At 39.2% G+C, this 20,558-nt stretch overlaps 3 protein-coding genes across 3 annotated transcripts in view; 2 read left to right on the forward strand and 1 right to left on the reverse strand.

The window, feature by feature from the left end:
- Nucleotides 1-20,558, forward strand: part of side-VI (sidestep VI) — a 1,063,375-nt gene that overhangs the window by 216,675 nt on the left and 826,142 nt on the right. The window lies entirely within an intron of this gene.
- On the forward strand, nt 1,948-4,512 carry LOC135704225 (uncharacterized). Its single transcript, XM_065225700.1, has 4 exons — nt 1,948-2,187; nt 2,241-2,436; nt 3,811-3,970; nt 4,025-4,512. The coding sequence occupies exons 1-4, from the start codon at nt 2,081-2,083 to the stop codon at nt 4,510-4,512; spliced, it is 951 nt and encodes a 316-aa protein (XP_065081772.1). The 5' UTR covers nt 1,948-2,080.
- On the reverse strand, nt 8,566-9,128 carry LOC135704246 (putative nuclease HARBI1). Its single transcript, XM_065225719.1, has 2 exons — nt 9,002-9,128; nt 8,566-8,933 (listed from the first exon to the last, which is right to left on the reverse strand). The coding sequence occupies exons 1-2, from the start codon at nt 9,126-9,128 to the stop codon at nt 8,566-8,568; spliced, it is 495 nt and encodes a 164-aa protein (XP_065081791.1).

The following is a 20,558-nucleotide window of genomic DNA, read 5'->3' on the forward strand; positions in this document are numbered from 1 at the left end:
TCAGAGAGTAGTAAGTAGACGAAACAAGTCGAAGTGGCATTCGCTTCCGATCCTCGGGCGCGTGCGAATAGGGAGGATGGAATTGCGTAATATTTTACACACTCATCGCCATGTTCAGAACCAAACGCAAATTTTTCGAGATAACCACCATCCGTCGTCTGGCTCGCCGTGGCGGTGTCTGACGTATCTCCGGTTTGATTTACGAGGTGTGCTGAAGGTGTTCCTGAAAAATGAGATCTGTGATGCTGTCACCTACACTAATCGTCACCTACACACGCCAAGCGTAAGCGGCCATGGATGTCATCTACGTTTTTGAAGTGACAGAGACGCACTCTGTTTGGTTTCAGAGGTTAAATCATCACCAACATTGGAAACAAAACGGCTCTTTTCAGGGCCACCAAGCTTATTACAGTAAAGAGTAGGAATAGAATTCACCTGCCTGTTAGTCCATATTCAGAACCACCGACCACACAAAATGCTCATGTAATCAAACTGGAAGCAGGGATACAAATTGTTTTGATCAACCCTGATCAACTTTGAATCGCCACGGCCGGATATTTTCGATGGAAGAAGCAAATCTAGCATCTAATTCGACGAAGGCGGCAGAAAACATTTCTGGATCAACAATAGAATAGGGCCCATCAGCATTTGTAAACAAACCGTTCCAAAGCCTCACAAATCGAAGGCCGCTCACACAAACCAACACCAACATCTTGTAGGTAGAAGTTTCCCCTATCCGATGATGGTGTTGGTTTGTGTGGGTGGCCTTCGCTTTGTGAGTAAAGGGCTTTGGAACGGTTTGTTTACAAATGCTGATGGGCTCTTTTCTATTGTTGATGCGAGATTTGTTTTCCGTACTGAGCTCCAATGCTACCGACGCCAGGGAGACAGCTCCCAAAGATGTTATGCCTTAGAACATGCCGATGACGCCGATACCCAGGCCTGCTGGGGTGAGAGGTAATCACGCTAACCACCGGCGCCGATATCTATCACGGCGAATGAGAACGACCCAAATTTGAGTTTAGTTATCTCAGAAATAAGTGCAGGAACTCAGCGATGAGTAAATATTCCTCGTGTTTTCCCAGGATTTTCCAGGGAAAAATTCCCAAATTTGAGAAAAGTAAAGATTGGATTCACTCAGTCTATTGGTACTACTCCGAGACTGAATAAAATTTTCGTCAATTTCCTCATTTTCTGGCAGATTTTTTAGGTTTTTCACACGAAATCATGAGACAAATTTACTCATCGCTGAGTTCCTACACTTTTGGCGATTATGAGTGAACTAAACTCAAATTTGGGGCGTTCTCATTCGCCGTGTACGCAGAGATGCCAGGCTTATTTTGAAAAAATCTGGCAAAACCCGAAAAAAAATGTCTGGCAAAAATCTGGCACAGCAAATTAACACAGGAAGCTGTCAGATTTCTCAAAAAATCTGTCTGGCAGAGCTTAAATTTCTCTGGATGTGCCAGATAAATCTGGCAACCTGGCAACGCTGCGTGTACGCAAAAAGAAAATAGCCAGTGTCACTACTTGATAGCAAACTACTCATAATGGGAGGAGTCTTTGTAGCTTTTATACCACTTGGTTGCACATCATTCTGCTTTAACCTAAAAAGATATAAAGCAGCGCTGCTGTCTGGTATCAGCTCATTTTCGCTTCGGACGACGTGGTCAGCAAAAGCAGCAGTAGGTCGTGGCAGGTCGTGGCAAAGGAGGTGCCAATCGTCATCGCAAATTCTTCGAGATAACCACCATCCGTCGTCTGGCTCGCCGTGGCAGTGTCTGACGTATCTCCGGTCTGATCTACGAGGTGTGCTGAAGGTGTTCGTCACCTACACTAAACACGCCAAGCGTAAGTGGCCATGGATGTCCTCTTCAATAAAACGGCCCTTTTCTGGGTCATCAAGCTTACATCAGTAAAGAGTTGGAATTTATCTATGAAGAATTTTGTGTTTATTCCGCTTCTCGCGTGACGCGTACCGAGTCGACTCGTTTATGTCACCCAATTCCCGTTCTCGAATAGAGTGACAACTGTCGATACGAATGAACTCCGATGAACTTTCGGTGTATTCCCATAGTCGATGTATATCGACAAAACTCGGATCGGAATGACGTTTTCATGCGAGTGTTGTCGATACGTCAGAAGCAATCGAGAAGGTTTGAAAATCGAGAAAATGGAAGTGAAGCGGTAAGTTTTATTTTTTATGCTTTTGAAAATACTTTTTTATCATATTATTGCAGAATCCGTGTGACAAACCAAAAGCAGTTTGCTTTCCTGGTTGATCGGATGGAAGCACACCCGTCGGTTGCCAGAGGGCAAAAATTTTGCGAGGCAGCTGCAATGGACCGGCAAAAGTACCACGCTCTCTGGACGGATTTTTCAGGTAGACTTAACAGTCTAGGTCCCCCGACTCGGGATGTAAAGGGCTGGCAAAAGGTAAGTTATTAAATTTATGTTCATGCCGTTTTAATAGAAAACATTTTACCGTTATGTGCATGAGGAATTTTCTGCTCTCTGTTTCTCAAATGTAAGCTGGTATAAGGTACCCCCGAGGAGCGGATTGGTCACGTATTTTCGATGCAGCAAAACACATTACAAGCGCATATTCTTAGCACAAAAAAGTGGGACCTGTTAAAAATAACTGATTCCATTTGAATTAAAGTTATGTTTACCCTTCGCTACAAATCGCTTAAAAACCCGACTTTTGATCCGAGGCCCACAGGGCCAAGTGACATACCATTCTACTCAGCTCGACGAGATCGGAACATGTGTGTGTGTGTTTTTTTTGGCAAGGAAGAAACCTTTAAAAAGGCCATTATGCCACCACTTGACGACCGGGCGCACGGTCACGGTGACACTGTGTGTGGGATTCTTACCGCACTAAAACCTCCTTGGACACCTTGCCCTTTTCCCCCGATACCACTTGTTGTATTACTTCGTAAGGTTCAAATCTCACCATATGTGGATAAATTCAGGTTTTTAGTTTTAATTAAGCAATATGCTTGAGTGTTTATGTCAGATTATCATTCATCGATAAAATTAATAAATGGTTTTAAATGGAGACAAACACACTCATTTGCTTTAACAAATTTTTTATCCATGTTATTGTTTTAAAGGATCTATAAAATTATTTTAACGCTATTGAATATTTCCGGAATTGGTACACAGGTTCCGGCGATACGGCCTGAACATGTTACGGAGGAAAACTCATATGGAAATTCAATTCTGCTCACAACACTCTTTTTGACGTTCTTATATTCACCACCAGAGGTTGAATCGATCGCTTAGTTTCTATTAAAAAGGCGTACAAAGCATCCCTAATAAAAATTGTATGGTTAATTTGCTTAACGACGTGTTGTGGGTATCATCCAAACCATTTGTGGAATAGTTCAATGATTTGGGTTATCGTTCGTTTATGGTTATTTTTTATTAGGGATATTCTGTTCAGAATACCCGCATGTGTTTGCCTTCTGCTGCGTGCACTCTGAATCCCATACGCTGTTACTTTTCCACTTGATAACCTAGACTTCACCGTCAGGGTTTACTTATAAATGGGAATGTGGGTTTCGTGTCCTTTGGCCACCGACAAACCGATATGACACTTAATTCTGACTTATGCCCGAAAATCGTAAACGGCCGATTTAAATGTGCAGTGATCCGAGCGGGTTCATGGCTTAGCTAAATATTTCCCAAGAACACGGAGTTTTTGCTATGATCATTCATGTCGGTTTGTCGGTGCTTTAACCTCGCAAAACTTACTTTTAATATTTCTGTATTATTCATTTTTTAGTATGTTTTCTGTCTTTGCAGGTTTGGACAGATTATAAAAACACAATCAAACAAAAGTTATCGTACAACAATCGCGAGACTATAGCTACCGGTGGTGGGCCGAACACAATGAAGGTGTTATCACCAACTGAGGATGCAGTTGTTAAACTGCTGACCCTGGACAAAACGGTAAATAATTCCGGTATGTATATGCAATCTAAATTAGTTTGGATATGTACAATACATTCATTTATAGGTTCTAGATTTGGTCTGCCTGTGACTGTTACATCACCACTAAGTCCTGAACCGGGTCCCAGTCAACCGCGTAATATTCTGTCGTCACCGGGACCGCCACTTCTCTCCAGTACAATGGAAGCTTACGCCAACCTGACTGAAGTAGATGACCCAGTTGACGAGGTAGTAGAAGATATTGAGAACAACAATAACAACAGCAGCTCTCGTACCGCGCAACGCAAACGACGGCATCCGGATAGCAAGGATTTGCGGTATAACTTGCTGGAACAACAAACGGAATATTTAAAAAAGATCGTCGAGAATACCGGAGAATGCGCACGGTACTCCCGAAAAGTCTTTAAACTACGAGAGGAAGAAGCGAAACAACGACGTGAATATATGCTACAAAAAACAAAAGATAGACAAGCAGAATTGGAGTTCAAAATTGAATTGTTGAAGTACAAAAAGGAAAAACTTGAAATTTTGAAATACAAAGAGTGTCAGGAATAGAAATATGACTCAATATCGAAACAAACCCACTTTTTAAATAAAAATAAATAAATAATTTGAACAACCTACTTGCTTAAATAACTAGTCCGCTTTTAGAGAAAGAAGGTTTTTTGTGCAATATTTCCGTCTTGTTTATTTGGTCAAATTCCGATTAACTTGCTTCGTTTCGTTATTCGGTGGACATGAGTCTCTGAGTCTTCAGCTCAGTGGTTGAGGAGATATGCCATTTAGAAACATGACCTCACAATCTGTGTGTCTGTGGGTGTTTGGATCCGAGTCCGAGATCCCAGCGGCCGTCGGGGTGGGTGTCCGTGGGTTCCAGTACAGTAAAACCGGTTATATTAGCGTCGTTTTATCGTTTCTGACACTGGCCTCATACCGGCTTCTTTCTACGTTTGGTGTTGAAGGATGATCTGTTTTTCTGTCGACGTCGGTGGGGGTGAGGATGATATGGGGATCGACATCAGAAACGACGGAGTGACATTGATATTGTGGGGTTTCAAAATGAACACCATTGTCATGTACACAATTCTTTGCTTCACCGATAACCATTGCAAAGCGTCCAGCATCAAAGTTGAGAAAGTGAATCATATTACAACCGCATTATTTTATTCTGCAAACGCTGTAATCTCCGAGGGGGCGACACATCTAAATCTCAAGTTTAGATGCTCAAAAAATCTCACACTAGCGAATCAATCTTCGAAAAATCTTCTTTCATTTGTCGCATCAACTTGCATCGCTCATCATCTTTTTGTAAGAAATCTTCAGAATCGTCATCAATCTTCTTTCTATCTACTCAGTGTGCGCGCAGCTAGCCACAGCAAAACACAATCTTTATTTCATTGTAGATAGAGTCGTCCCCCTCGAGATTAGGGGAGATGATTGATTTGTATATCTGTATTTTACTACTTTTTTGTTTCTTTATTTAAGAGATTTTCATATTTTACTACTAATGGTCAAATCATTTTTCAGATGACATAAAATTCCATATCTTTAGCTATTTTTTTGATGACATTGCGTTGAACTTAAGTTTGTCTAGTTGAAGATGCTAATTTCCAAACCTACGACTGGATGCCTTCCTTCAAATAACAACTGAAGTGCGTTAAAAATCGGTAAAACTGTTTCAAACACATCGTTGGTACTTGAGCGGTCGGCGTTCATTCTTTGTGCCAGTGGTGGCAGAGGAGGGACACACCCCTCACCATCCCTCTTCAAAGGGGAGTTTGGTAAAGAGAGATGAAAAATCCGATTTGTACCTTCCTTAAAAGTTGTCCTAGCTCGCTATCTACTATTTATATGCAATTTTCACACTGCCGTATTCTAACGGAACTATCAATTCTATACTTTCATCTCCTCAACACAGGCCACGGCATATTATAGTGCAGGCTATAATTAAATTAATTCCATTAACTACTGCTTTAATTACATTAATTACACAATGTAGAACATTAACTACTTTTTAAATCAATTAATTACAGACGATATTTCATAATTAAAGTGCATTAATTACATCTTCAATACTTTTAATTGCATTAAGTATGGATATTTAATTTTAATTACCGTCAGTACTACTTCAAAACGCATTAATTACTTTAAGTATTTTTAATTGCATTTTAACTTCAACCCACCGGTTCTTTGTATTGCGTGCCCCTCGACTAAATCATCATTATTATTGTCATGATCTAAAATATTAATTACTAAAGTTGCATGATCCGTTATTTTTTTTTTTTTCAAATCAGTAACACAACAAACAGAATCAAAATAAGAGCAAACATGGTCAATAAAAGTGGAAACTAACGATTTTAAATTGCCTCACTACTTGACTAGTCTATTGGTCCAAAGCAAAACGATTAACGTACCCCATTCTAGTCAAAATTCTAGCACTACACAATGTTTGTTTTGATTTGCCATGCAAGTTTGACAGATAAATGAGCGGTGGATTTTTCTATGTTTCGAGGGGTGCATCGATTAGCTTGAGACCGAAGATAGTACCAGAGCGAAGTGACGAACCAGCCAGTGGCTGAAAGTCACTCTAATAAAGAAAAAAAAAAGTACCAGAGCTGAGCCAAAAACTTGATTGATCCACGAACCCCTCATTTTATCTGTCAAACTTTCATAGCGAATCAAAATAAACATATTGTAGTACGTTAATCGATTTGCTTGGGACCAATAGACTAGTCAAGTAGTGAGCCAATTTAAAATCGTTAGTTTCCATCGGTTGGTGTAATTGTGCTGAGAAATACGCGTATATTCAGCTACTGATTGTTTTGAATTAAAAACAAAACAGCTTAACGCTTCAAATTATTATAGGATTTAAATACCTTTCGTTTGGCGACTCAAATATGGTTTAGGAGATATGCTGTTTTGTACGAATAATCCGATTTTTTCTGATGTTGTTTTATCTCCGGATCCTGTAAATGTTATTATTGTGGTCGAATAAACAGTCAACATAACAAAATTGTAACAAAATAATACCAACAATCAATACGAAACTAACGATTTTAAATTGGCTCACCACTTTAGTAGCCTATTGGTCCCAAGCAAACGATTAACGTACCCTATTCTAGTTGAAATTCTATTACTACACTATGTTTGTTTTGATTCGCTATGAAAGTTTGACAGATAACATCAAGGGTGTGTGGATTCATGCAGAACATGCAGGGGTGAGTGAAATAGCTTGGGACTGCTTGGGACCGTTGTTCTGGTACTGAGTGAGCCAAAAATAATAATGATTTTCTTCGGGACCCAGTGGTCTTAGAGTTACCTCTATGATAATACTCCTTCGATATCACAAATATGACTGATTTAGTTATCATTGAAAACATCTTGATAACATATCCTGTGATCTATGCATTTTTTTGTTCAACAAATTTCAAGTTATTTTATATAGGGGAAATGTCTCTAATGTTGGCCTATGGATCTAAGATTGGGCCCGTCGCTAAAAATCTGCTATTTATTAATTTTATCTAGATGAACGCGTTATTGGGACGTTACTAATGGATATTTTTGGTTGCTATTGAAAATTTAGTCGATTGCTGAATTTATGTATGGGCCCAAATTAGGAACACTTAGGCCGACATTACCTGCATTTCCCCTATTTGATATGAAAGCCTTACGCTGATAACTGAAATGTGACTGGCAGTATTTTTTTTTCTTACTATACGCATAATATTTAAAGTTTTGAACTAACCTTACATCAATTCATATTTTTTCATGATATCAACTGATAACAAAATTATTCAAGGGTGATAACAATATTAGTTATACGATAACAACTGAAAACAAAATGATATCTGGAATAACAAAACTTGTTTTCTAGATGACATCACGTTGTTGTTTTACTTTGCTCGGGAGATTCGCCTACGCATTGCGTGGGTTCAACGGCAAGAGGGGAGACTTTGGCTGCGATTTAAAATACGCTGACTTAAATTCCCGCTGGGAAGAGATCGTCGGTGAATATTTCAGATGGTGGTGGCGTAGAAGAACAATGGACGGCCATCAAGAATGCCATTATGAAAACAAGCGAAAATATTATGGATGAGCTGCAAACTTAGATGAAAAAGTTAATCATTGATAAAACCTATTAATGAACTAGCCTCCGGCTAAAAATCACGATCATAAAAAAAAACATTGATAAAACCTGGAGGAAGGTCAAGGGGCGAAGATTGAAAATCCGCGAGACAGCGGAATAGGAGCCGAGAAGTCAAGATCGAGACCGTTCAACGGTATTCGACTCTCGAAAGGGAAGCTAACCGTTGCTGTAGACGGGATAAGTTAGCGTGGGTGAATTCCCTGACTGATGCAGGGAATCAAGCCGCAGAAACCAACGATATCCGTCTCAGCAACGATATCTCATGATGCCTGAGCGGGGTAAGGATGAACCCAAGGATGCCTGTGAATGACACGAAAAATAAAACAATCTCAGATGAAACTCCTTAAATTAACCTGGAGTATTTTTGAAGTCCATATTGTCTTCTTTCTTGTTTATGATTCCAAAAATGTGGGCTTTTATACTAACTATTTTTCAACATTTATATTTCCTTCATGCAGTATTCAAGCGATAGAGTACATTATTTGCTGTCTTATTTCGTTTGCTGATGCATCATTTTCATCATCATGTGCATTATCTTCAATTTGATGAATATCAATCAACTCGTCAAAGTTATCATCGGGAAGATTAAATTGTTTTCTCAAATTGTGCAAAGCACAGCATACATTAACAATTTTTGCAGCTTTTTCTGGTTTGTAGTGCAGCTGACGAGCTCCTAAGATGCACCTAAACACATTCTTCATTACTCCTATAGTTCTCTCAATTAGCATCCTTGTTTTAGAGTGAATTTCGTTGAATTTAGTCTGCCTTGCATCGCCAGAACTACGGAATGGTGTAATCAAATAAGGTTTTAAAGGGTATCCTGCATCTCCTGAAACCAAATACAAAAAGCCAAGTTTAGTTTTATTTAGCTTGACACACACAATTACCGAAGCTTACCCAAAAGCCAAGTATTTCTTTCTCCATTCTGGTATTGCTGACTCAACTCAACATCTAATGGATTATTATTCCAAATAAACGAGTCGTGATTGGCACCGGGACTGTTTGCATCCACGTAACGGATCATCTGTTTATAATCGCAGACCTGAAATCATGATACATAAGTAATTCAAGTTTTTTCAGCAATTAAACATTCATACAAGCATAACGTTCAAACTATGAAAGCCTTTTCTGTTGTAATATAGGTGCTGAATATCACCAACAGGCTTAACAATCCTGACATGCGTACCATCCACGCAACCTATTACGCCGGGAAATCCAGTTTTTTCGTAAAAGCTGTGCTTGATTTCACGCTTTTCGACTTCTGAAACAGGGAATTTTATTGCTGCTGGACAAATTTCTGCTTCGAACACATCGATAACAGCGGATAATGCCTTCGATAGTGTGGGTTGTGCCATTCCAGCAAAGAAATCGTTGCCAACACCTTTCTGATAGCTCCCTTCAGCGAAGAATCTCAACGCAGCTGAGAGCTTTAACATCGGCTGCACAGATGAAGATTTGGTTCCTCCTAATTTGCCATCCACAATGTTCAATAAATAGCTGAAAAGCTCTTTCGATACACGAAAGTAATTTAAAAATCTGTAATCGAAAATAGTTTTAAGCATTGAGATATCTATAGATTTCAGCAAGTACTCACAAATTTGATGGCATATCCAAGGGATTACTCAAATCCCTCAATCTGCGACGCTCAACTCGCACCGTTTCAAAATGTAAATCCTCGATTTCATCCTCCTCATCACTAAACCAAAACTCATAACTACTCATTGTGAAAACCAAAAAACTGAAAACTCACAACTATTAGAAAAAAAAATCCACGAAACACCGGGTTTGACCACGATTGGTAGATTCACAAAAAAAAAACGGATCCTTGAATTAACAACAACAAACCTCCACCTCTCTCAAACAAGGACCAAATTACATAACCGGTCGTGCTATCGAAATGGCAAAGAAAGTTACTTAGAACCTTAAGTTATAATTCCCAAATGATAGAAAAACGTATGCTCTATTGTTTTTATCCGTATCTATGATTTTATTTATTGAAAAAAACTGATATTTATTCCAAAATCAAATTACTGTTTTGTTAGAAAATACTGCATACGCCCTTATCATAGCTTGAGCGATGAACTTTTTCAGTTTGACGTTTCTATAAATGAACAGCACTTCGCTGTCGATTCATCCTTCCTCTCGATGCAAAATGAACAACTCGCGTCGTGCGAGTCGACATTCGGAATAGAGTGAGAATTGTCACGCGAGAAGGAAACGAGAATGGTCATCTCGACTCGCGCGAGAAGTGGAATAAACACATTTATCTATGCTTGTTTGTGCATATTCAGAACCACAAGCCCCCAACCCAACAAAAATTGCAAGCTGAGTAACAGCTTATTCAGGCACAAATATGCTTCTTAAGCTAAAAAATAGCTTATTCAGCTCAAATTGTTTGTTGGGAACGACCACACAAACTTGGAAGCAGGGGTGCAAGTGATTTTGATTGATTCTCGTAATCAACTTTCTTTTTGAAAAAGATTACTACAAATTTGGATCACCTACAATTCAAAAACGGGAAGAGTTGAGATAATAGATATTTCAGGCATAACATTTGATAACGGCACAAAAGCATTTGTAAACAAACCTTCTAAGGCCCTTTACACGCGAACCAAAGTACGCCCACGCAAACCAACAACATCATCGAATAGAGGCAACTATCACCTTTCCGTAAGTGGTATTGGTTTGCGTGGGCGTACTTTAGTTCGCGTGTAAAGGGCCTTAGAATGTTTGTTTACAAATGCTTTTGTGCCGTTATCAAATGTTATGCCTGATTTGATCAATTAAAAGAACTTAATGCTCTTCACATTTATTCCGTCCACTAGCGGTCCTACGTCAAGCTTCCGTTCGTGCCCCTAGGCATAGACCCTTCTACTTTTTTTAGTGCCGAAGGAGGCAAATCCTCCAAACTCGCCAGAATTTCGCCCATTAGAAAAATTCTAAGCGATTATGAAGGGAAAGTTCCGGAAAACAGGGAAACCCCAAGTAACCAAAAGTCCCGCATTCAACGATTAAAATCACTCTCAAGTTCCGTAAAGTTCAAATAAAGTTCCGACCGAACCTTCAAGCTCCATAAAGTTCGAATAAAGTCCTGGCAGAACTTTCAAGTTCCATAAAGTTCAAATAAAGTTCAAATAAAGTTCCGACAGAACTTTCAAGTTCCATAAAGTTCGAATAAAGTCCCGATAGAACTTTCAAGCCAAATGAAGCAATCCGCACAAGTCTTTATTAGTAATAAAATTTAATGTACTTAAATATGAAATGATCAGTGGCCCGAATATATCATAATTCTTATATTTATGCAGTGCATCAACTTTCTATCCAAACATAAAAAAATTAAAAGGAATTTCCTGGATTCGAACCCGTGTATTCGGCAAACGATCTACGAACGCTAACTACTGCGCCACACGTGAGTTGGAATACCATTCGGGTAAACACCAATTTAAAATTCATCAGAGTGTTGTGTTTCGTATTCAAGTCAGTCAGCTGGCACTGAAAACTCCAACAGTAGGCGGGACAGCAGCTCATTTTAGTATATCTCAGATGACGCAGCGGTTCGTGCTGGGGCTCTTACGCAGAAGGACTGGGTTTAATTCTTCAAACAGCTCCAATTCTACTACTAATCCTTATACATCTATACACATTAATACCTGCCTCTAGAAATAACTTTCATAAAAGTGCGAGCTCTAAATATAGAATTGGTGTAGATGACAAAAACCTTTTTTAATTTATTTTCTAAAAGTTCCGTTCAAGTTCCGCCAGAAGCTGCTTAGAACGCTCTTCAATTATGATACCGGAACTTTCAAGTTCTTATAACGACTTAAAAATGAGGCTGCTTAGAATTCTATAGACCACCTCCAACCAAGCTGCTTAAGCCACAAATAGCCTTTTATCAGAACTTTTGGTTACTTGGGTTGTGAGGTGTTGTGATTGATTTTCTGGAACATACACTTGACGACGATGGTGACTACGACGACTGCAGTCCAGCGAGCGCTCGCTGTGGTTCCGGAACGATTCTGTCGATGGCGGACGAAAAAAATGATCGTGATGATCCATCCTAATGCTCCCGGACGATGAGAATGATCCATCATCCAGGCAAATCAAACATTCCAGACTTAATGCCAAGAACAAAAAAGTTCCTTCGATTGTGATAACCACTTCCGATTTCCATGCTCTTCGCACGGAACTTTGGAGCTTCGTGAAAATCAAGTTTTCACTTCGAATTGGCCGTCGAGGTGAATGCCGTATATTGGATGAAGCCTTGGACGGATTCAAACGTCTCACTAAGAAGCAACCCACACTTTTCACTTACGACACCAAAACTGAACGTCTGTTCAAAGTTGTCGAAAAGTCTGCCCAGTGGTGAATCCCAGGATCAGATCATAGATGAATTGACAAATTTACTTGGAGTTGAGTGAAACCAAATAACCAAAATGAAAATGAAATCCCGTCCTGGCCATTCGCGCAACGGGATTTTTAATGATTTTTATTTAGTTCTAGACTTGACTGAACTAAACAACCTTAAGGCCTTAGAAAACCTAACCTTATGTTCCATGTCCTAGTGAAGTGAGAACACTTCAGGAAGACAGGAGGGAATTTCTAAAAAACATCACCCAGCTAAATTGCTACATGCCGGCTAAATGCATGTATTGCGGTGATTCCTCTCACGCAAAAAGCAACTATCGTGTGAAGGAAGATCATAAGAAATTTAAATGCTAAAATTGTGGTGAAAATCACAAATTTAAGTTTTGGGTATGTAAGGCTCGCAAAGCGATCCTAAAATCTCGTTCTAAGCGACAGGTAGGAAACGCTCCACTTTTCCGAAAAGATACTATTTCCTCTGCTGTTAACAACAGCCGTCGACGAACAAATTCTACATTCGTACCCGTATGTACACACATTTTCCCTGCTTCAAATTCCTCATCTATACTTGCTGCTAACAATGTACAGTAAGTAAATGGAGTTACCTATGCTGCTATTGCACTTCCGCTCATGGTAAATCCGTCCCAAAGAACAAATCAGCAAGCCGAGAAAATGCATTGTTTTGGTTTTCTTTGTTCCATTGCTTCTTATACAATGGGACAACGCGATTGGCTGCCTCAGTACCAAAATGCGAGGTTAAATTCACTTCAATTATAATAGACGACGATCTTCAGCTCTTGATGTATCTGAAAAATGTCCGTAAGAGACAATATCAACGAACACGCGATCCTGCCATGAAAGGAGGAAAAACCTTTTGAATATAATGTTTTTATTGGCCTTTTGGAAACTCACAAAAATTTTGAAAAAAACCTCAAAAGCCTATTCAAGCGCCTAAAGAAGATGGTAAAATTTTGATCATAAATTTGGAATAAGCTCAGAAACTTGCTAACCTATTCGAGAGTTCCCATAATTTCAGTTTGGGTCTTACTAGTCCTATTGAGAATCAGGTTGCTCGGGATTATCTGAATATTTTCTCTTAAAGGGTCCTGTGGGACTCATTTGGACAAATTAAGATCAACAGCTAAAAAAGTTTCAAAATATGAAAGCTCCAGGTGATTTTTCTATATATATATCCTCATAAAAAAACTCCCAGAAAATACCTTGTCTTTCTTGGTAACATTATTTAACAGATGTTTCCATTTGGCATACTTTCCTGATAAATGGAAAAAAGCAAAAGTAGTTCCAATTTTGAAGCCGGATAAAAATCCAGCTAAAAATCCGTCCAATAAGTTTGCTTTCTTCAATAAGAGAACTTTTTGAAAAGATAATGTTGATCGCAATGATGCTTCACATCAATACGAACTCAATTTTTGCAGATGAGTAGTTTGGATTTTGCCATAAGCATTCAACTACTGATCAACTTTTAAGAGTTACCAATTTTATTCGATCAAACAAATCTAAAGGCTGCTCAACTGGAGTTGCTCTTCTAGGCATAGAAAATGCATTCGACAGTGTTTGGCATGACGGTTTGATTGCTAAATTGAAAAAAAAGTTTTATTTTCCACACTAAGGCCTGTACTCGAAAAAAATGTACCAGACAAAAGTGTTCGCCAAACATTTATTTTAAGTTGGATTTTCTTGAAACTTTCAGGGCATGAACTATTACATATGGATTATGTTTCGGCACAATTACTTTATTCAATTTTCTTTCCATCGCTGAAAGCCCGCACCTTTCCCTTAAGACCCCTCATTACATTTTGTGCAATGGTGAAGCCAACTTTTTTGGTCACTTTCATCCATTCTTTCTTCAACTCCAGCTCGTTCTTAAACACCTTGGACGATTTTCGAACTTTGGCCTTCATTATGGCCCAAAATATTTTCACCGGACGAATCTCTGGTGAAGTTGGGGGGGGGGTTGGCGGTTTTTGGTACAAAAACAAAGTTATTGTCTCTGTACCAATCCAACGTCGATCGCGCTTAATGGCATGATGCTAGGTCCGGCCAAAATAATGTCTTGCCTCCGTGGGACCGCAGGAAGGGCAACAGACGCTTCTGGAGGTACTCGGTGCGGTAAATTTCGCTGTTGATGGTACCCATTGTGATGTACGGTTTACTCAGTTTACCGCATTGGCATATGGCTTGCCAGAGCAAGTATTTTTTGGCAAATTTGTCCACTTTCTTCTTCCACAGAAAACATCTTCAATTTTTGATTTTGACGTAGGACTACGTCTTTGATTTCTATATGGGGGTACACTTTGTGAAAACTGAAAATGGAACATATGTAACAAATTATGAAAGATTTTGAACGTTAATAACTCAGCTGCCCCTGAACCAATTTCAATAATTTTATCACCAATCGATCAGGGCTACGCTTACGCATCGATATCAATGCTTTTGATTGTTTATGTTCAACAAGAAACTATTGAAAAAGTAGTAAATGTCAAGCATTGTCCAATAGCGTCGAAATAATTAACAAATCCACCAATTACGTACATGCTTATGCTGCTTCCCCAGCACAGTCGTCAGAGAGTAGTAAGTAGACGAAACATGTCGATATAGCATTACGACGAGGTTCGGTAGTTCAGTGGTTACCGTTTCTGCTTACTGAGCAGAAGGTAGGGAGTTCAATCCCCCCCCTTGCAATTTTTCACTTTGCCTTATTCTATCACCACTAGATTTAAATAAAGAACAAATTCTGCTTTAACCGATCGCATCACTTACCACAGAGAATCCTAATCTAAAAACTACAAGGGACAGCCCTATGAGGTTGTACGCAATGGTGACGTAGGACTACGTGGTCTTATATAATAAATGATAATGTGTATCTTTATTCAGCCAGGTATTAATCTGAACCATATTTTAATTATTTTCCTTACCTCATATAAAAGATTATTGTTATTATTTTTATTATTTTTATATTATTATTGTATATATTGAAAACATTATGTTCTTGAAACTTTGGTGCAACATAGTGTGAATGATATGTCTTTTGTATCTATTGAGCAACTTTTTAGAGATGTTACTAAAAAGTTTACGAACTATTTGCAATCTTGTTCCAATTAAGCGTTATGAATCTATAGGTTTTCAAATATGTCATGTAATTGTGATGTTGTAAAACACTTTTGGACTACATTGGCAAAAGTGGAGGAATCGTAATCCATGTGCTAACATCTGCATAGCAAATGAATCTATCAAATAACCATGGTGAGGAAGACTACGACGAGGACGATAGGATTACGGGCGACGGAGGACGATGGTGACTAATGACAATGCGAACCTAGACAAAAACGATAGCCTCGGAAGCAAAGTCGAAATTTATTTGAGCCCCAATAATAAAGAATCTTTTCAATCCGGGTCTGAGTGACACAGTTTCACCCCCTCCAGTTCCTATGCAAAATACCAGCGGCTCCGTTGGGCATTCCGAAAAGATCCCCGATTGCAGCTATAAGATTTGCATCAGCAGAAATGCGGCAGGTCCCCCGCTAGCAGCATGCTAATCAGCGGAATAGTTGAACGCCGGCGGAGGTGATGTTACAGCGGCTCCGACAATGTTTCCACCAACAGCGGCTGGCGTGGCCATAGTCAGTTGAGAGGGTGTCCAAAAGCGCCAAAAAGAACGGTGAGAATCTTGAGACGACGTTGGATCGATTTTTGCTGGAGCTGTCGTAAATTTTGATGCAGATTTCGAGCTGATACCAGAACTATTGGCTCCTAATGCCAAAATGATGCCGCTACAACTCGATGCCGCATTACTACTGACAAGTGACGTTTAAAGCACGCACATACTCAACTAATTCTATGATTGTTCAAACTACGCATTTGCTACTTATTTTCAACTTTACTGGAACATGGACATCATCGATACTATCCAATGGTGCAGATATGTTAACAAACCGTTGCGGTGTGGTTGCAGTTTAATGAGAATAGTTAATTTTAATTTCCACTCATCTGTAACGTAAAAATGATGTCTTGAAAAATAGCTACATTGTTGTAACGTACTATTTAACATTTTTGCAACAGTTCAGTGAGTTGGATTATATCTGGATGAAACGTACGCTACCGGCCAAATTTATGTTGCTGTTATGAGGAATGTTAATGTTTGGAAAATTTATGAACATAAATATTCCAAACATTGAAATAATAAATCAATTAAGAATTATGCACTAGACAATGAGCGTTTGATTTGTTATAGGTGCAGGATATTAAAGAACTCAAAGAAGGCGACTCTATTTGCTAATGGTATAATGTTGTTCAAGTGAAGGCTTTCATTTGTACTTTATAGGAATTTCGATTCAAGGCTTTGCATTATAAGCACAAGCTATTTTTTCAAGATGAGTGAGTGATGGCTTGAAATCTTACGACGGATATACACTTCCACAGCTGGTGTCACTCAGCCTGATCAAAAATAATAAATTTAGTCTATGTAAAGCTACTATATTCGGTCAGCCAGAGCGGTATAAACTAGAAGTTTGAATCCTGGACGTTTGAAGCTACACTAATTATTGGATAGTGTGTGCACCTGTAATATTATGATCGATCAAAGCGTCAAAAATCATGCATTTGTGTACTAACCGGAAGTTGATGCTACACAGCAGATAGCTGATAACTTTATTTGGAATTGAATTGTTGTTTCATGTAATATGAGTCCTCCGGAATCCGTAACCGCTTCAAGTTTCCTCATGGCGTTTTTGGCGGCCACTTAAGTTGCACCATAGCCATCTACATTGCATTTTTTTTTCTTTTTCAGATATAATTACGTTTAAATTCCTAAAATTTTATATCATCGCACAAAGATGAGCTCAAAACTCGCAGAAAATCAACATGTTATTTTTCTAAGTAATCTTATATAAGATTGATTTTCTAGTTTTTATATATCTTTTCCAACTTTTGGGGTGATTCATAAATTATGGAACAGACAGGAAGAGAGCGGAAGTCTCAACATTTCTTACAGCTTCTAACAAATGAGAGAGGTTGGTTGACATTTTCATACATACAATTGAGTAGGGGGAAAATTACATTGAATACATTAAATGAGCTAATCGATGTGAAAATTTACCCAACTGAATATTTAAAGATTTTCCGAAAAATTTAAAATCTTAAGAAAATTTTCGGAGGAAAGGTTGTTAACTGAAAAACTTACAGAGTGTTATAAGGGAGGGATCGGATTTCATTATCGCTCAAAAAACCTTACATAATTTGTGGATGGCCTCTTTTTAGAAAAATAAAAACGCACCGAAAAAAAATAATGCAGACCGGTAAACTTCAGTTTACTTTTCAAACTCCTACGTCAAAAAAAAAACAAATTACCATATATTTTGACGTAGGACTACGTCTTTGATTTCTATATGGGGGTACACTTTGTGAAAACCGAAAATGGAACATGTAACAAATTAAGAAAGATTTTGAACGTTAATAACTCAGCTGTCCCTTGTCCAATTTCAATAATTTTATCTCCAATCGATCAGAATTATGGCTACGCATCGATAACAATGCTTTCAAATAATGATTTTCAACAAGAAACTATTGAAAAACTGGTTAATGTCCAGCATTGTCCAAAAGCGTCGAATTAACTAACAAATCCACCAATTACCTACATGCATATGCTGCTTCCCCAGCACAGTCGTCAGAGAGTAGTAAGTAGATGAAACAAGTCGATGTGGCATTCGCCTCCGATCTTCAGGCGTGTGCGAATAAGGAGGATGGAATTGCGTAATATTTTGCACACTCATCGCCATACTCAGAACCACACGCTCCCAACGACCACACCACTGTGTGGTGGTGTTCGGTCGTCGAAATTAGTAGCAGCAGTAGCAGCAGTAGCAGTGCTTTCGGCGTGTGGCGTTGAAAATTGTTCTCCAGTAACAACGAAAGGCTGCCTGCAAGCAGCGAGCTGCAGAGCCCACATAAGCAACCATCAAAGGAGGAAGAAGCTGCACCGCTATGCTATGGATCGGAATCAGTAGCTCTTCGTGAGTCGCTGCGGGTCGGTCATCTATGCCAAGCGTGTCACCCTCGCTCCAAACGACATACAGCTCGACAGCCTCATCCGTGTTGAACACCCAGCTCAGAATTACTCAACCATCACTACAAAACGGTCCATTTCAGGCAGCCATGGTAAAAACACTGAACCCTTTTGCACGGGTGGCAGTTTTGCCTACAAACACACCACCAAGAGCATTGAGTTTTACGCTCCGTACTAGTGCTCGATAGAAAACACCAAATGCAGCAAACAAGGCACCGGTACCGGTGCCCGTGCATAATTTTTTGCACCGGTGTATGGATCTTCGGCAAGCACCAAAGCCGAGTGTTTCTGACTTCGGGAAACACCGCAGCCGAGTGTTTTCAATTTTGGAAAAAAACACTTGCTGCTCGTAGAAATTTTCTTTGGGCGATTATCGTAGCTCCTATGCGCCTTTAGCATCTTCTGTCTCGACTAAAGCTGATATACGAGTGGTCAAAACAACATTTTCATAATACCTTGAACAGGTCGATTGCAGTCTGTACCTTCCAGTCTTTTTTGTCAATATTATTTTCATGAGATAAATCTATGAAATTCATTTCGATTTCTTTTGGCTAAAAAGCATTACGCAATATTATAAAGCTTATGAGCTCAAGGGATCAACTACCAGGATTATTAAAAATACACAAATCACCCACTTCGGAAGAGCGTGTTGCTTTTGCCGTCCACCCACTGGTATTCCTTGGCTTTACATCAAATAATTTAGCTGATTGATTTAATTTGATTAGAGTCAATATAATAATCATAACTTATCTTCAACCAAACCAAACAGCTCAACTGATTGAATATAGTATAGATATATGGGGTGTTTACATAATATGTAATATATTACATGCTGGTTCACTATTAGATAATAAATAATATATTATATGCTGGTTCACTAGTTCAACCAACTCAACTAAATAGCACGAATTTCAGAGGCTCCTGACATCTCATGCTGGTAGATGCTGACGTCCTGTTTACATTATGCTGACTATTTATAAGTACAGCTTTAGTTCACTAGCATCAGCATGCCAGCACAGATGTAAACACCCAAATAGCGGTGGGTGAACAGAACTACTCACCATTCATGTAGGGTAGAACAGCCCGAAATGAACCCCGGGCCAAACGCCCGTTTTGATTTTTCATAGCTATTCCACTGGTAATTTTGCCGAAATGCTAAGTAAAGTACTAAACTAGCACTGTAACTTGTCAATTTATGAATTAAAAACGGGAATGCTAGGAAAAATCGCAGCGAGCGATTTGCGCGAGGTGCATTTTGGGCTGTTTTCCCATAAATAAAAATGCGCGCAAGAAGGATCGCATTCTACCTTCTACTAGCTTCATATCAGCCATGGTAGCTGTTTTGTTGTTGTTGGATATAAGGTATCGTTATTCGATTGACTCAAATCGTGTGAAAACAATCAGCTCAATTAGTTAACATAAAGCCAAGAAATACCAGTGGGTGGACGGCAACAGAAACACGCTCTTGCAAAGTAGGTGATTTGCGTATTTTTAATAATCCTTGTAGATGATCCTTTGAGCTCATAAGATTCATAAGATTGCATTACGCCAAAAAAGAAATCGAAATGAATTTTATAGATGACCTTTTGCAAATAATGTTGACAGAAAAAACTGGAGAGTGACAGATCGGAATCGATCCATGGACATTGGATTTATGAGACCAGTGTTTCGACCACTTGTCTATCAGCTCTAGACGCATTTAATTGCTACGTTGTGTAACACCATAATCTTTCATAAGTCCCCCAAAGAAAATTCCTGCGAGCAGCAAGCGTGTTTTCCGAAATCGAAAACACTCGGCTGCGGTGTTTCCCGAAGTCAGAAACACTCGGCTTTGGTGCTTGCCGAAGATCCATACACCGGTGCAAACAATTATGCACGGGCACCGGTACCAGTGCCTTGTTTGCTGCTTTTGGTGTTTTCTATCGAGCACTGGTACGGAGCGTACAACTCAATGCTCTTGGTGGTGTGTAAAAAAGGCAGTACGCAGTGTAGTGTTGCGTTTAGACATGC

This window comes from Ochlerotatus camptorhynchus, unplaced genomic scaffold, assembly GCF_037179485.1.
Source record: "Ochlerotatus camptorhynchus isolate MF236.1 unplaced genomic scaffold, CSIRO-AGI_Acam_v1.1 ptg000232l, whole genome shotgun sequence".
Lineage (NCBI taxonomy): Eukaryota > Metazoa > Arthropoda > Insecta > Diptera > Culicidae > Ochlerotatus > Ochlerotatus camptorhynchus.

Coding starts and splice junctions, on each gene's coding strand:
- LOC135704225 (XM_065225700.1), top strand. CDS start 2,081: ATGTATATCGACAAAACTCGGATCGGAATGACGTTTTCATGCGAGTGT. Junction 2,188..2,240: donor GAGAAAATGGAAGTGAAGCG/GTAAGTTTTATT, acceptor ATATTATTGCAG/AATCCGTGTGACAAACCAAA. Junction 3,971..4,024: donor CAAAACGGTAAATAATTCCG/GTATGTATATGC, acceptor ATTCATTTATAG/GTTCTAGATTTGGTCTGCCT.
- LOC135704246 (XM_065225719.1), bottom strand. CDS start 9,128: ATGATCCGTTACGTGGATGCAAACAGTCCCGGTGCCAATCACGACTCG. Junction 8,934..9,001: donor AAGAAATACTTGGCTTTTGG/GTAAGCTTCGGT, acceptor ATTTGGTTTCAG/GAGATGCAGGATACCCTTTA.